Here is a 15,134-nt window from a genome sequence, read left to right as displayed (position 1 = left end):
TTTTAGGCATTGCACTCTTGAGGGAACATGATTTTCCCAGAAATGTGGTAAACATGTGACAGTCATTATCTGTTAATAGCTTCTTTGCATTGTAAAGCAACTTCAGGAGATAACTAAAAACAAGACATTGCCATATTTTATATCATTACCCAGGTAGGTCTTGGGTCAATGGCTTATTTGGTGTATAAAAATCATGTGGTTTGTTTGGTAAGGCATCTTCTTGGACCATTGAACTTTGGTAAGGAATCTGTGCAATGAAGACTCTGAGCCAACCTGTAACCATCTTTCTCTGCAATCATCTGGACTTATTTCCAATGCATCCAGAGATTTAGTTGCCCATGTAGAATATAGTTTCAGCTATAGCACAGCTATTTATCCTTAAGTAGACTTAAGGTAAGTAGACTTACCTGAAGTCTACTACAGAGCGCAACACAGAAATGGAATTTTCAGGGTAGGGTGCTTCTCACTGGGTAAATGTGTTGTAGGAAAACGTGCTATGAGGTAGCTAAAATGCTGCTCCTGATATAATTAATATTTGTTTGCCTAGAGCTCAGACCTTGCTGGTGGTATTGATTAAAAATATCTGTATAATAAGTATACAGTATTGATATAAAGTATCTGTAGATGATAACTGTGATTTATAAGGCTGCCACAAAGACATCCATTCACACTTCACTAAGTGTGATTCGTTAAAGATAGCTGGTGTTGGGTTTTTTTAACAGTTGTACTTAACAAATCTTGTCATTGTCTCAAAACCTTTCCCTGTGTCAGACTTCACAGGAGGTGTTGTATCTTAACCCTATATCAGTATTTAAGGCAGCAGTATCATTCTTGAAATAGAATATTATGTAAAACTCAGAAGAGATTTTAACTTTGTTACTTAGCAAGATTTTCAAGGCTTGATATTCCTCTAACTGAGCACCTACAGCTGGTCAGGAGAGAAGAAGGGAGAACAACAAGCTCAATTTAAACAGGAGAAGCTATTCTGTCTTTAATACTTCTGTCTCAAATCCAGGGTTTGTTCCTTACATTTCTGGGCACTGAATTTTCACATTAATTGTAGTCATCAATAGGTGGGTTTGCCCGATCCAAAGTGCTTGTGATTTTTATCTTGGAAACTTGGCATTACTTCAGCTGATTTGTGTTATACATCCCATTAACCAGAATGCACAAGAAAAAGGTTTTGTTCATTTAATTATGTAAATATTTGTTCTAGTTGATTGCACTTCGAGGTTTTTGCTTATGCCAGTCTTGAAGTCCCACTATGCTCTAGGGAGGTCCTATGATGTTTTACATATTTGAATTTTTTAGTATGCTTGCAGTTTTTATAGAAGTAAACAGCAAATGTATTTTTAACATATTTTGCCTTTCATAATAAAACTAGAAAGGAGAAGTTATAGTGAATGCTCAGACTTTCAGCTCATTAAAAGGCTTTTCAGCTCTCTTAGAAGACCTGGACATGTAGAGGAAAAGGTGTCACATATTTAGCAGTGCTGATTACCAATTAAAGAACTCAGATTTCACACAGTCACTGAATTTGTAACCATACATTTGTTATAAGTTTTTTTGAAGATGTGTGAAGTTCAGACAAAAGCCTATGCCATTTTTTCACTCTGTGTTTCACTTTCAGTGATTGGGGGTAACTATTATTGTCATTTGCTTCTGGCCAAAAAATAGCAAATTCTCTGGAGTATTTTTGTAACTGTTTCTGAAAAGAACCATGATTTTAGAATGTTGCCTTTGTAGAAAACAAAGCAAACCTTAAAAAACTTCTCCTACCTCAGGATGTTTATGTTTTTGCTAACAGCTCGCAAACAGAATTTTAGAGACTGATTGACACCATGACCCATTTTTATATCATTACACACACACACTATTGTCTTTTTTTACTTAAAGTTATGTTTGCATATAGGAGGCAGTAATGTAACCATAGATAGTTTTTTCTTCCCTTGTATACCAGGTCTTTTTTTATTTTATTTTATTTTTTTTTATTTGTAGAATGAAGTCTTCCCATGAATAACAAAATACAAGATCAAAAGTGGATAGAATTGCTTTTAGATACTGGGAAATGTGAACATGCAAAGCAAAATTCAGAACTCTTAAAAAACATGAGTAGCATTAATCATATTAAAACTCTTCTAAAAATACCAGAGAAAAATAAAAAAAAGAGTGCATTAATAAGAAATGAAGGCAATGTTAAAGGGCATCCTTATCCTGAGTCACCAGTGCAGAGAGACTAATCAAACCTTCCAGCAGCATGGCATTGATAGATATTGGGCATAGGATGTCTCATTCCACTGGCACCCTGGCAAACTACCAACACGAGATCTGAAGCGATAGGGGGATTATGAGCAATGGAGCTTGCAATGGAAATAAATGGAATGTCTCTATCCTTGCCTATGGCTCTGGTTTCTACTAAAAAACTTTGGCTTTATATATTTCTGTTATCCATACCTTTCATATTTACTTCGTGGATACCTTAAAACACAGCATTTCAGTTACCTTTCATTTATTGTGAATTTTTTTGTTCCCTCTTCCCGCCACACTCCCAGTAGTGTAATCTTCCTTTCCACTAGAGCATAGGAAATTCAAAGAACATTTTTGTGGATCACTTTATTCAAGAGTGACAGTAAGTCCTGTTACTCCCTGACAGCTCCTGTGTACAGATGTACTGCTGCATAATAGAAGCTTTACTATTAATATAGTTTTGTAAATTGAAGTGAAATATATACTCATAGGATTCTGTTCCATAGATGAAAGCCATGCTGTTAGAATCAATATAATTCAATGATGTTTTTCTCCCTTTACATTACATATTATGGAGGTTGATACACGTCCATTTAAAAATAGAGAAACTGCTTAGGCAAAATCACCAAACTTTTGTTTCCCTGGCCAGGTAAGACCAGCATAAGGTTCTACTGTAAAATAACACAAGTTATAAACAAAAGTTTTCATTTGGTACACCAGAGAGATATGCACAAAGGCATTAATCAAATAACAAATTTCCTGCAGGCTTAGTGATAGATGAAAACATTCCAAATGAATAGCAGACACATCTTTAAGTGTGTATATACACATAGAAGTACATTTAGGCTTAAAATAGAAGTAAAAAAATAAGTAAAAAAATATACCTTCTATGTCTTGCCTGGCTATCACTTTTGGCTCTTACTTAGCTTTCTACTTTTATCTTTTCATAGTTTCAGCATCTGGGTTCCTGTGGAAGAGAGCCTTTTTTCCTGTCATGGTGTTAGATAGGCTCATTCTGTTGTGTACATTGATCCCCAGATTCTGTTTGGTTTCTTTGGCTTTGGCTTCTGCCTCACTCTATTTTAATTCATTTTGCAACCTCACATCATTATATTTAATAAACAACTTTGAAGATTGGTTAAATAACACCAAGAGATGAAAACCTAAGTAATTCTAGTTACTATTGTTCAACCTCTTTTCTATAGGCATTAAAATTCAAAGTTCTGATAAAAAATAAAAAAGTTGGAACAATTGAGGAAGGTCTGCTCAGGATGGATGCTGAATATGGTGGTGAGATAGAGGAACTGAGTGACTCTGAATCTGAGTCTGAGGATGATGACGCAGATGACACGTTACCTCTTCAGCCATCAAGGAGTCCCACCAGAAGAAGAAGAGATCATAGACTTTCACCCCCACCTCAAAAAAAACCAAAGGTAACTTTTGCTGCAATTGAATATAGAGAACACACAGATTTTTTTTTTTTTAAAGAAACTCGATTATCTTAAAATAGAGACTAAACTGAAAAGTTGTTATAAATAAGTTATTTTAAAATAATTTATATTTTAAATTTAATTTAAAATTTAAAGAGAAAACTTTAAAATTACTAAGATCAGTGCATTTGGAAATTACATTTTTTAGCTCGAGGTTTCAGAGTTTTCCTACTCTTATAAGAAAAGTCAGACTGGACCACATTTTAGTACCCAACTAAAAATCAACCCCTTCCTGTGCTCCCATCTTGAACTTCAACATTTTCCTCTCTCAAAACTTGTGCTTGTCCCAGGCTCTCGGTCCCACAGTAGATTTAAGATGTGTTTTGTTGGTGCCATGGCTCTCCTGGAACTATGTATAGAGAACACTTACAGCAGTACCTGATGACAACAGGCAGAGTTAACCATTTCTTCCCCAGGTCTTCCAGTCTATTTTTAAGATAGATAAAGTCTCCTATTTTCTTCAGTTCTGGATTTTTTTGCATTAAATTAGGTGCACATTCCTGGTTGTGCTGGAACATTTTTCAGCACCTGGAGCTGAAGAGGTGTTTTTAGATTTATCATGCAGAGACTTAACTTTATTTCTGAAAAAAGTGTAAAAATTTGGTGTTTGAAAGTCAAATTGAACTTAGTTTTTTTAACCAACTATAATTCTCTACCACGGAAAATCTGTTGCTTCATCAAGGTTGAAACTGCCTTGTTCAGCTTTTTTAGGATGTCAGGCAGCACCTGGTGTACCCAGTCACTCTTGCACATCATGCTCTGATTGCCTGAATGTGGCTAAACCAGCAGTGCTCCTCAGAGCCCAGCACTCTCGCTGAGAAGCAGTGTCTCTTTTTTTTTATATGATTTGAAAGTTTTTTTCTTCTTTCTCATTCCAACTGACATGGAGAAATAGTAAGGAAAAATTCTGAGGAAGGATGGACTCTGACCAGGAAGGACCAGCTCTCTAGACAATAGGTTTCAAGAATATTTGTAGGACCATGTAACGGACTAGAATGAATTCCACAGACTCTTAAACAGCAGCAACAAAAAGGATCTGCTCATGTTTCCCAGGCAGAAGAGAAAGTGGTTTCCAGGGTCCCACTCTGTTGGAATATTTGCCTTGATGTCCCACTGTATTGCTTTATGGGAGGGTGGGAGAGCATTTGAATCCACAGCCAAGATACCCCAGTGATGCTGCTGGCTTTGCCTGCCTCCAGAGTTGTATTTTTCAGGATTTCCATGGCAGTAGACTCCTGGTGTCCTCATGGGACATAGCCCCAGAATAATTAATGCACTTGAACGTTGCATAGTTTAAGAGCCATGAGCAGGCAATCTCTATTATTTTGTGGGATGAGAATTTGCCTTCAAAAGCTTTAATGGAATGTAAACATGATTAGCATCAGCAGCTCTCTGCTGGCTACTGCCCCCAATTAGCTCAGAAGTTATGCTGAGGAAAATGAAGTGGTCACACAGTGCTTCTCTGTAAGAGAGAAGATCCTGGTAAAATTTCAGTCACTTTGGCTTATTTTGGTAATTGAGCAAGACTAAATTAAGATTTTGGTGAGAGAACTTTCAACCTTAATCAAGAAGAAAAGAGTTTTCCTAACTTCAGGGCAATGCTTAAAGGAATAGGCCTTTGATTAATTTTCTTGGCGCAATGTAATATTTTCCTGTTATTCTACATTTTATAGATGAGTTTATTCTGTTGGTCTTTTCTAGTACTTTATATATTTATGAATAGAAAGTTGGAGATATATTTTTAAGGAACAATGTTAAAAGCCATGAAAAATAATGTTATTTGCAAACCACTCTTAGGAGCAGGAAAACTGTAAAGCTATCGAGAACATTCTGCTAGGAAGGATCTCTCCACTCACCCTATGATTACTGTGATAAACGTGGGCACAATAACCTCAGTTTTCTCTCAGTAGATCAGATCTCACTATTAAAGGTCATATTTATTAGATTCATTAACTGTGACATGTTTTTTCATGCTTTATGCATCCAAAATGATTGTTTCTCTGAATTATTAATATTAATAATAATGAAATACTCATCATTGTGACTTTTTAAATTCCATTATTCATCTGATGATGTTTAGGTGAGAAAGGGAAAGATTGCCCTTGCATTGTCAGACCTCGTGGTTTATACCAAATCTCAGAAGTTTGTGAGCTTTGAGCATTCCCTGCAGCATCAGCAGTGTTATGAAAATAATTCAATTGAAGAGAGTGCAGCACAAAAACTTTTAAGATCTTCAGGTAATTTCTTTGGAGTCAATCAGTTAAAAGTTACATTGGTGCTATGATTGCTTCACTGCTTAGGCATTGAAGGGTTAAAATTTCATGAAACACCTGCTGTCTGATTTTATTTGGTTCTTTGTATAACACTGTTTTAGATATGTCCTTTGCATAATATTTTTATTTCTGTTGGCTTTGTGAGAAAAACTGGAATTCAACTTTGCTTTAATTCCGTGTATTTTTATAAGAACAAATATTAACACAGTCTACAAAATGTACGTCTGCCTTTCGATTCATTGTTTTCTGCATCAAGTAATTTAGGAATTGCAGTCAGCACTTGAAAAAGCGTGGAATAAATTTCACCACCTCCCTCCCCACCCCCATGTCTGGGCTGAGAACTGAGCGGAGTTGGCTCGGCAGTCGCCTGGCTTTGGTGACAAGTGCAGATAAGAGAGTCCTCATTAATGGGATGGATAAACCCCAGAGCAGGCAGCTTGCTCCACTGGAGCAGACCTTCCATCCCAGCCAAACTGAATTATCCAAACCATTCTGGGCTGGAGCAGCTCCATTTGGTGCAGCCTCTGCTGTTTGAGCTCCAGCTGCCTGCAGAGAGCCCCGAGGGAGCGTTAAAAGCAGAGATCACCGAGCATGACAGTGACAATGACAATGAAGGCTGCCACATGCCCACTCACTTTGTGGAGGTGATTCAGTGGCTGGCTGTTGCTAAAGGACACAAAATTATTCACATGAACACTTTCCAGTGGTAGAACAGGAAAGAAGGAACTTTATTTTCTGACTCCAGTATTTATAGATTCTCAACAATGACCAGGGATTGGATAATTAAATTACACTTTCCCAAGCACACTGGTCGTGTGAAACGTCCATCAAAAGATGTTTCTTAGAAGGAATGTGATAAACAACTTCTGTTTATAGAACTTCCATGGGAAAGTAACTAAAACTATGAAAACATTATCAGAAGGTTTTAGTTTTCAGGGCAACAGCTGGCGAGGTGAATGATGCTGAACAGTGTCACAAAGTAGGATTTTCCAGCCACTGAGTCCTCTCTCTGGTTCCTCCAGCACTCTAGGAGATAGAAAAGTAGCTCTAGAACCTCTCCTCCCCCTCAATAAAACCACCCCCAAACAACAAAGCAAACCAAACTCTACCAAACAAAACCGCTAAACAAACAAAAAATGAGGTGAGAGGAAAATGGAGATCAGAGAGATGACCCTGGAAATGTAGATTTTTGTTTAATCACTAAAAAGGAATCATGCAGATAGAAGTCATCTGAAGTTTCCCACATCCCTGCAGTCAATGCTTACATATGAGAAAGGAGGGAACACTGCCAGCAGAAGGAAAAACAATGTACATGATAGTTATCTTCTGAGGCTTATATAACAAGAATTTCAGTGGCTTTTGAAAACGTGCTCTTCCCTGGTCCTAATATTATTTAGCCATTTTATTTAAACCTCCAAACAACAAACAAGCCAAGATCATCTAAAGATGAATTTTTCCCCTTTTTTTTTTCATTTTGAGCTATTATAGAAGGGGGAAACTTTTGTGCAGTTTCCTGTGTCTCAGTTTCCCATGAGAATACAGTGGGCTTTAGTGTAGAAATCATAAGCTTACCCTGCAAAAAGGTGAAGAAACAGAATATTTCAGTGAAGGGATGGTTTTTGGATAATGAACTTCTTACAAAGGAATATATATTTCTTTATACAGGAATACTGTCAGATTCAAATACACACAAAATATTAAGGTTTAAAAATTAATTATTAAATGAACAAATGAATATATTTCAAAATAAAATGATGTTAAAATAGAATAAATTGGCATAATATTGTGTAAAAAAATTGCTGGATCAAATTACTGTATTTTTATTATTTGTTCAAATAGGATTCTTTAATAACAAAGATTTTCTTACCAAGATTTTATCCTTCTGTTTATCAGCTAAAGAGTTTATTTCACATACTACAAGATTTATTACAAGAATTTACCCCAAGGGAACAAGAATGAGCTCATCAAATTATAATCCTCAGGAGTTCTGGAATGTAGGGTGTCAGATGGGTATGTATCCTTGCAGAAACTATTGCATTCTAGGCTTTACAGATAAAGGAGTTTCTTGCTTCCTATAGTATTTTGGTGTTATGTAGGTTACGTATTTTCCCCCAGTGGCATTATTTTAATTTTTGTTGTATAAAATTTTCCTTCAACCCACATATTCCACCAGTTTTTTCTCACTAGTAATTGTAAATATCACTTTGTGTTAAATAGCTGTTTCCTATCCCAGATATTCCATTTATTCTATTTTATTAATCTCTTTAAACTACCTCTTTGAATTGGATATTAAGAAAATCACTAATAACAAGCTCAGCATTTTTAAGTTTCCATTACTCAGCAATGCAAGTTTCTTCTGAAGGGTCTGTGGGTTTTCAGTGGCACTCTGTGACTTGCTTAGGTGCAGATGTGAGCACAACAATTGATAGTAGTGCCAAAAATTCCCAGAACAGGATATGCTACACAAGGCAGCACTCAAACATTCCTGGTCAGCACAACATCCAGAGACAGCTGGGAGCTGCTGGGAGTCTCCAGTCTTTATTCAGATGTAGAATTTTAATTTCCAGTACAAAACATATTCGTTTCCTGGGCAACAAAAAAAGTGGTAACTTCTGCTTCTTCATTGAAAGTTATTTATTTGAATTTTTTCAAAATAAGCATGGCATGACTTCTGTACCCAGCAGGCTTTGGAAAACCTCTCACCTGTAAGCATTTTGTCCTTTTTAATGGCTTTAGAGACAATTTTACCTTCACGTGTTTATTCTTCAGTTTAAAAGATTCTCAGTTCCAGAACATATTTCTATGTCTGCCTGCTAAATTTTCTTCAGCCCTAGGTAAAGTAGAGCAGAATAGTTTTTGTACCCAGGTATATATTCTGTCTTTGAGTCTTTGCCAAGGCCACCTGAGGGAGACTGTGGGGTGAGCAGGGCACTTTGCCTTAGGCTCTCGGTTTTGAGAGGTGAGAGGTGTGGATTCACCTTGTTATGTTGAAATACACACTCATCCAAGGACAGACACAGATTTCATTCTGTCTGTAGGGCCCTGGAGCTTATGTCACCCTTGTTCCAGGCTTCCTTTTCCACTTGTTTCCTTTCTCAGCTCTCCATATATCTTCTGTGACAAGTTACTTTCTCCATCCTGACTGTTATTTTACATAACTACATAAGGAGTACAAAAATTACTATTTAGTATAAATTTGACTTGCTTCTATGTCCTCATAAATGCTTATTTGCAGTACAGATTTGGACTTGTGCTGGACTATCCAAGTATCTTCTCATCACCATACTGTGTGAAATTGGTTTGATTATGTTGTGTCCTTGTGGTTCATCCACACTTAGTGCCATGTCTGGATTATTTACCTGGGGTGCTGCCCTCCCTGTGTGCTATCATTGCTATCTAAACTATACATTGCCATTAAAAACTAGGAAGTTTGTTTCATTCTTAGAGAAAGCACTCGCCAGAGGTCCTTAATTTAAAATTGAATTAATCTCCCAGTCTTATCATACTGCAATTTACTAGTTTTCTTTCTAGCCTGTGAATCTCCACACTTATCTCTGCAAAGGATAACCATTTGTTAGATCACAGACAGCGCCAAAATCTTTCAAAATTACTACACTGGCTGTTTACTCAGAGTGTGCCTTAATGAGAAGTCAGTCTAACATTAATATGCAAAACATATGACTTTTGGTGCATAGGGGGTTTGGGCCCCTTCCTGGAAGAATTAAAAATATGCAGGAAGTGGTTAGATTTGCCCTCTTGGTCACTTCCTTTGCATCTTCACTTAAAAACCCCTCTATTTTTCACATGGGAATAGGCTGATTAAAAACAATTCTCCACATACATTATTTCCAAGCTATGTTAGATCTATTAATTCCCTAATCTGCTTTAGATAGCTGTTTGGCAGAAATATAGCAGCTCTTCACAATGCAACTCCCAAAGTGAGGGTATCTCAGTGAATCTTCTGCTGATGTCCTTTCACTGATTTAACACAGACTTTTGATTTTTATATCTGTCCCATGTCTGTATAATTCACACACCCCTCCTGTCTGCCTGCCTTTGTGCTTTACACCCCATGCACAGAAGTGAATCCTCTAGATCCCTTTTGCAATTCCCTGAAACTCTTCAAAGGACTCTTGGATTTCTCTTTGCCACCTATTCCCCTTCTTAACTCCCTTCTCCTCCCCACACCTGCAAGCTTACATTCCTTTAACATCCATAACCTTTCTGGCTGGGCAAAGAAAATATATTAGGTTTTGTTCAAACTGCCTTCCAGGCCTCTGCATCTTGTAATTATGAGAACTGAGTTACTCCTTCACTTCCCTTAGTGATTGACTCAAAACAGTGCTTTCTTCTGTACCTTGCCAGCAATTTTCTCTGAATTGCTTGGAACATATTAACTTGGAGCAGCCTGGCACTCAGCTAAAGCAGGATGAAATGGTCCAACAGGCTCAAGACTTTTTGGGGCTGAGGACAAGACATGTAATTGTGTAAACCTAATTTCCAGAGGAAGGCAAGTTAAAAAGCTCAGTAAAAAGTACAGAGTTTCCACAAAATAGCTTTTGGATATCACTGTGTACTCCCTGTCCATTCTCTGAAAACTGAGACTCACAAGAACAGGAGGTTTTGGGAAAAAAGAGGTCTTATGGAGAAAAACCCTCACTTTTCATAGTCTGTGAAAATTAGTATGCCTCCTGCATACAACTGCAGTGAGGCACTGGAAAGAACTGGTTTGATGTATCCATGTCTCCTTTTTATTTAGGAAATAAAATGAAATGGAAAGATTTATGCAGGGAAATAAAATTCAGGACATTTATTTAAATAAACTGATATCAGTTGTTTTATATAGACTGAAAAAAACAACAAAAATCCAAAATGAAAGAAAGCCTTGGTGAAAATCATAATAAAAAAAGACTTAAATAACCTTTTGAATGTGGCATTTGGAAATGTTCTACATGTACCAAAGCACTCTGCAGGAATGACCAAAACATGCCATAACTTACAGGAGAAAACCATGGTGTTGTAGGTAGAGAATTTTATTTCAGAATATCTCATATGTGCTTTTTGGGGTGTGCATAAATTTATATGCTGCTGTGAAAGTTGTACTTGTATGATGGGTTTTTTACTTTCTGTAGGTTTTATTTTGGACTGTGACACTGAAATGCAGCTTGGCAATTTTGTCACATCTGTTTTGTGGTTCAGTCTTGTGTGCAATAATATGACAAAATATGGTAAAAAATGATGCATGAAAAGAGGAGTGATAAGGAGCTCTCTAACTAGTTCTGATTTTAACTTCTGAAGCAACCAAGGGAAAAGAAACCAACTAATTTTGATCTTGGTATGCCTCACCTGTGGAAATTAAAATGACTCAAACCTGACCCTGCTTGGGTTCTGTGTCAATAACTATATTATTGCTCTCTTCTACTGGTTTTAATAGTCCAGAAATGCCTCCTTAGCAAGTGAAACCTAGAGGACTAATTTTTTTTTTAATGTTTTCCCTTGAATTTCACTGATTTAGTCTTCACAAAGAGTGAAGTGGTACAGCTAATTCAGGTGTAGACACCTGCAAGATAGGTGGGATAATATGATTCAACATATGAAGCTCTCCAAATGCACTCAACTTTCCTTTGGAATGGCTCCAAATGCTGGGAGTGGTTTTGAATGAAGGTTTTATGTCTCTTCTGCAGAAATGCTTCTACTGCCAGGTTTATGAAAAAGCTCTTGGGCTATTCTGCTTCTTTTTAGGCAGTTTTTGGTGTGTGTCATAGATACTGGAATTTCACTTTAAAGCAAAGAAACATTGAAATTCCATTTTATCAGTTTTTCCAGCTGCCTTCACTGCAGACAACCAATAGAATAGTAAATAATTTATGTGAAGTCTAATAAATTTTAAAGGAAGATGGGAAAAAATTGCAGGAACACAATTGTTTCTGAAGTAGTTGCTGATCTTGTTCTAAAACCTGTCAGTGACTCCAGACTAAAACAGGAGAGGGAAGCTGATAATATTCACTTTTCTGCCAAGAATCACAAGTTAAGTAAATTTTAAAAATTATTTTGGAAATGTTTCAGGTGTAAAATTGGTCAAATGACAACCAAAAATACTCAGACTTACACTGAAGTGTGACTTTCAGACTGACACATTAATTAGACAGCAAAAATCAATTTAGATTTTTAGATCTGATAATTTATCAGAAATGCTTTAGGTACTTTTCCCATGAGAATCTCACAAGAGAGGATCTCTACTTAAACCCTTTGCAGATTTACTTGGACAATGGAGGACTCTTAATCACCTGACATCTCTTTTCCAGTAGGACCACTTGTAATGAAGTAGGAGCAATGTCAGCAGTTATGAACTGTGTGACTGGATTCTTCACATTTCTAATGACAGTGTCTTTAGAGCCACAGTATTAAACTGGCCCAAAGACCATACAAAAAAGACTGACTGCACATTTTAAGGATGTTATGTCATGCAGTTATGCGTTTATTCAGCTCTCAGAGGAGCAGTCCCTCTTCCTACGGCAGAATCCCTCACATTGTAAGCCATAAATCAAGCTTCTGTAGAGTGAAAACAACCATTTCAAAATGTGCAGGTGAAAAATGAAGCCAGAAGTTATCATTAAGATTAATACAATTTGGAGTCTGTTAGGGAAGAGAAAAAATACAGTTTTACTGATTTTTTTTTTTTTTGCCAGGAAGAGAGGTGATACTTTTTATGCCAAAATGTATATTGTCCATATAAGCTTGCTCTGTGTTGTAGGAAAATCAATCATTATATGTTGTTTTTGTTTTTGTTTTTTTCTGGTAGAAAAATAGAGGTTTTTTTCTTTATTTTTGGTCTAGTAGACCAAAGTCCTTGCTCATAAAGTTTGTGTGGGGTCTCACCTCTTCACGGGTTTATTCTCTTTCACTTTGAAGCTCTTCCCCCCTGTCCTGTTATGCCCCTGTAAATAGTCTCGCTCCATCTTTCCTGGACTTCTGAAATATTTCTGTAAATTTGGGCAGTGATGGATTGAGTGCAGCTGTGACCTGCATGTGAGAAGAAAGCCTAGACAGTCTGTGCCCAGCTTGGAGTGCTGGTGTGGAATGAAAGCAGTGGCTTCAAATCCAATCACATTGATCATCTCATAACCAATGGCAACATTCCAGAGCATTAGGATACGCTCCTGTTTGCAATAGCATTTCCCAGGCTGGGTGGAATTCAGCTCAGATTTGGGATATCTGAGGCACAGATTTTCGTTGCATTCATTGTGAGTGGCCCACTTTAAGAGCACAGACAACTGGAAAGAGCTGAGAGCAAGACAAGAAGGCTGATAAAAGTGTGATCTATTACATCTCTTTAGATTCAAATGAGTGAGGTAAACCATGGGGATAGGAACATTGGCACTGTGAGTGCTTTCTGAATATGAGTTTTTTTGAAAGGGCATAAAATTGATACATTTTGAGATGCATTTTTAAATGGCATAAAATGCAATTAAGTAACTCATTTCAAGAAAAAATGGTGACAAATGTGTCCTTATCTATTTTAAAATCTTCCCATTTAAATGGGAAAATGCATTAAACCTTATGGTTGTGATGTAGCTGATAGAACCAGGAAGCAAAGAACAAAAAATAAAAAATTACAATTTAAAAGTCCCACTGGGAATATTAATGAGAGGCAGGATCAAAAGATGTGCAGTTTTCCTCAATGCCTTCAAATCACAGTCACAATTATCATTTTGGTTTTACAAAGCTTTTGCTTTTAGTCCACAAATCAATTATGTCTTGAATGGTGGCACCTATAGAAGGTGCTGTGTATGAATATTTAGAGTGTCTTTAGTTCTGCAATTAGTGGTGGAACTGACTTCAGTTAACTGCTTGTGATACAGAGGTTTGGGGTCAAAAATAATATTCTTCTGTGTATTATGGATTGGCTCATTTTTTGGAGCTAGTCTATTTCCTAACCTCAATTTGCCATATGAAGTTATTTACACCTGGGGCTTACTGGGACTGCCATGGCAGCTTTGGTACTTTGCAAGATGATTTGAGTATTCAATACTCTGATCTGAAGGGGATTTAGCCTCATGGTTCTAGGAATAGTTAAATCTGTTTTAGGTGCAGGAATCACAGTGAAGAATTGCTTTGCTCAGGTTGTTCCCTGAGCCCATGTTTTGCTGTGCTGCTTTGATTTTGATGTCAATATTAAAATTCTTCTGGTGCTTAATGAAAGGACTGAGGAGAAAATTTAATGTACACCGTGTTCAACTTCAGATGCCTTTACTTCCCCATGAAAACCATGCATTAAGAGTATGTACTGCTCAGATGGTTTCATTGCAAGCTCATTTGGGTTTCTTTCCAAAATAAACTGTCAGTTTAAATCTCTCTTCATACATGCATTAAATTTATACTGTTTCATAAAACAAAAGTACAAAGAATATTATTGAACAGTTCTGCTCTTGAATTCACCAAAGCTAAAATGAAACACTGGGTAGAAGTTCAGGATTGTTTGCAGAAAGATATTGCTCAGCTCAAGCTGCTGGGCATAGCTTTTAGTTTATGATCCTTGCCATTTCTCAAGAAGTGTTAGGGCTATACTGCACCTGATTAAAAAGAAAAATTGTACATCAATGCACCATAAAGTAGTGCCCTGGGAGGCTCCAAGCAGCTATGAGCCCTGTAAACAGTTTTAGTAGAGGTTTGCATCTCAGAGAATATGACACAAAATCTCACATTTGCTTAATCACCTTAAAACTTGCAATACAAAGAAACCAGTAAGTAAATTAAAACTACTGTTCCATGCGTTTCTTAACTTGTTCTTAAGGTCAAATTAAATTAAGTGAAAACACAGTGCTGATGTTTAGAGATATCAACCCATAATAACATTGCCCTTCACTTGTGTTGCAAAAGTAATTTTCCTAATGTGATAAAATATAAAGTATTCTCGTTTGCTTGTTGCTGCTGTTACATCAGATTTTCCTGCTTAGTCGCCTATAAAGCTTGGTAAATTTAGCAATAGTCTCATTATGTGCAATCATGTAATTTGGTTCATCATGTGGAAGCTGCTATTTGAAGCTGACTGTTCGATGTGCCTAATTTCAGTTGCACTTTTAAACCCACGTATCCTGAAAGTGTGGCCTAGGACTCACCTGAG

At 36.8% G+C, this 15,134-nt stretch overlaps 1 protein-coding gene across 1 annotated transcript in view; it reads left to right on the top strand.

The window, feature by feature from the left end:
• The window catches only part of LOC131586081 (1-phosphatidylinositol 4,5-bisphosphate phosphodiesterase zeta-1-like), a 45,530-nt gene that overhangs the window by 20,086 nt on the left and 10,310 nt on the right, over positions 1–15,134 (top strand). Inside the window, exons 7-9 of the mRNA XM_058852819.1 lie at positions 3,453–3,680; positions 5,818–5,974; positions 7,904–8,020. Coding sequence (XP_058708802.1) covers positions 3,453–3,680; positions 5,818–5,974; positions 7,904–8,020 — 502 coding nt within the window. The remainder of the gene's footprint in view (positions 1–3,452; positions 3,681–5,817; positions 5,975–7,903; positions 8,021–15,134) is intronic.

This window comes from Poecile atricapillus, chromosome 18, assembly GCF_030490865.1.
Source record: "Poecile atricapillus isolate bPoeAtr1 chromosome 18, bPoeAtr1.hap1, whole genome shotgun sequence".
In the NCBI taxonomy this organism is placed as follows: domain Eukaryota; kingdom Metazoa; phylum Chordata; class Aves; order Passeriformes; family Paridae; genus Poecile; species Poecile atricapillus.
Note: the sequence above shows the minus strand (reverse complement) of the source record. Positions and strands in the feature narration are given on the sequence as shown.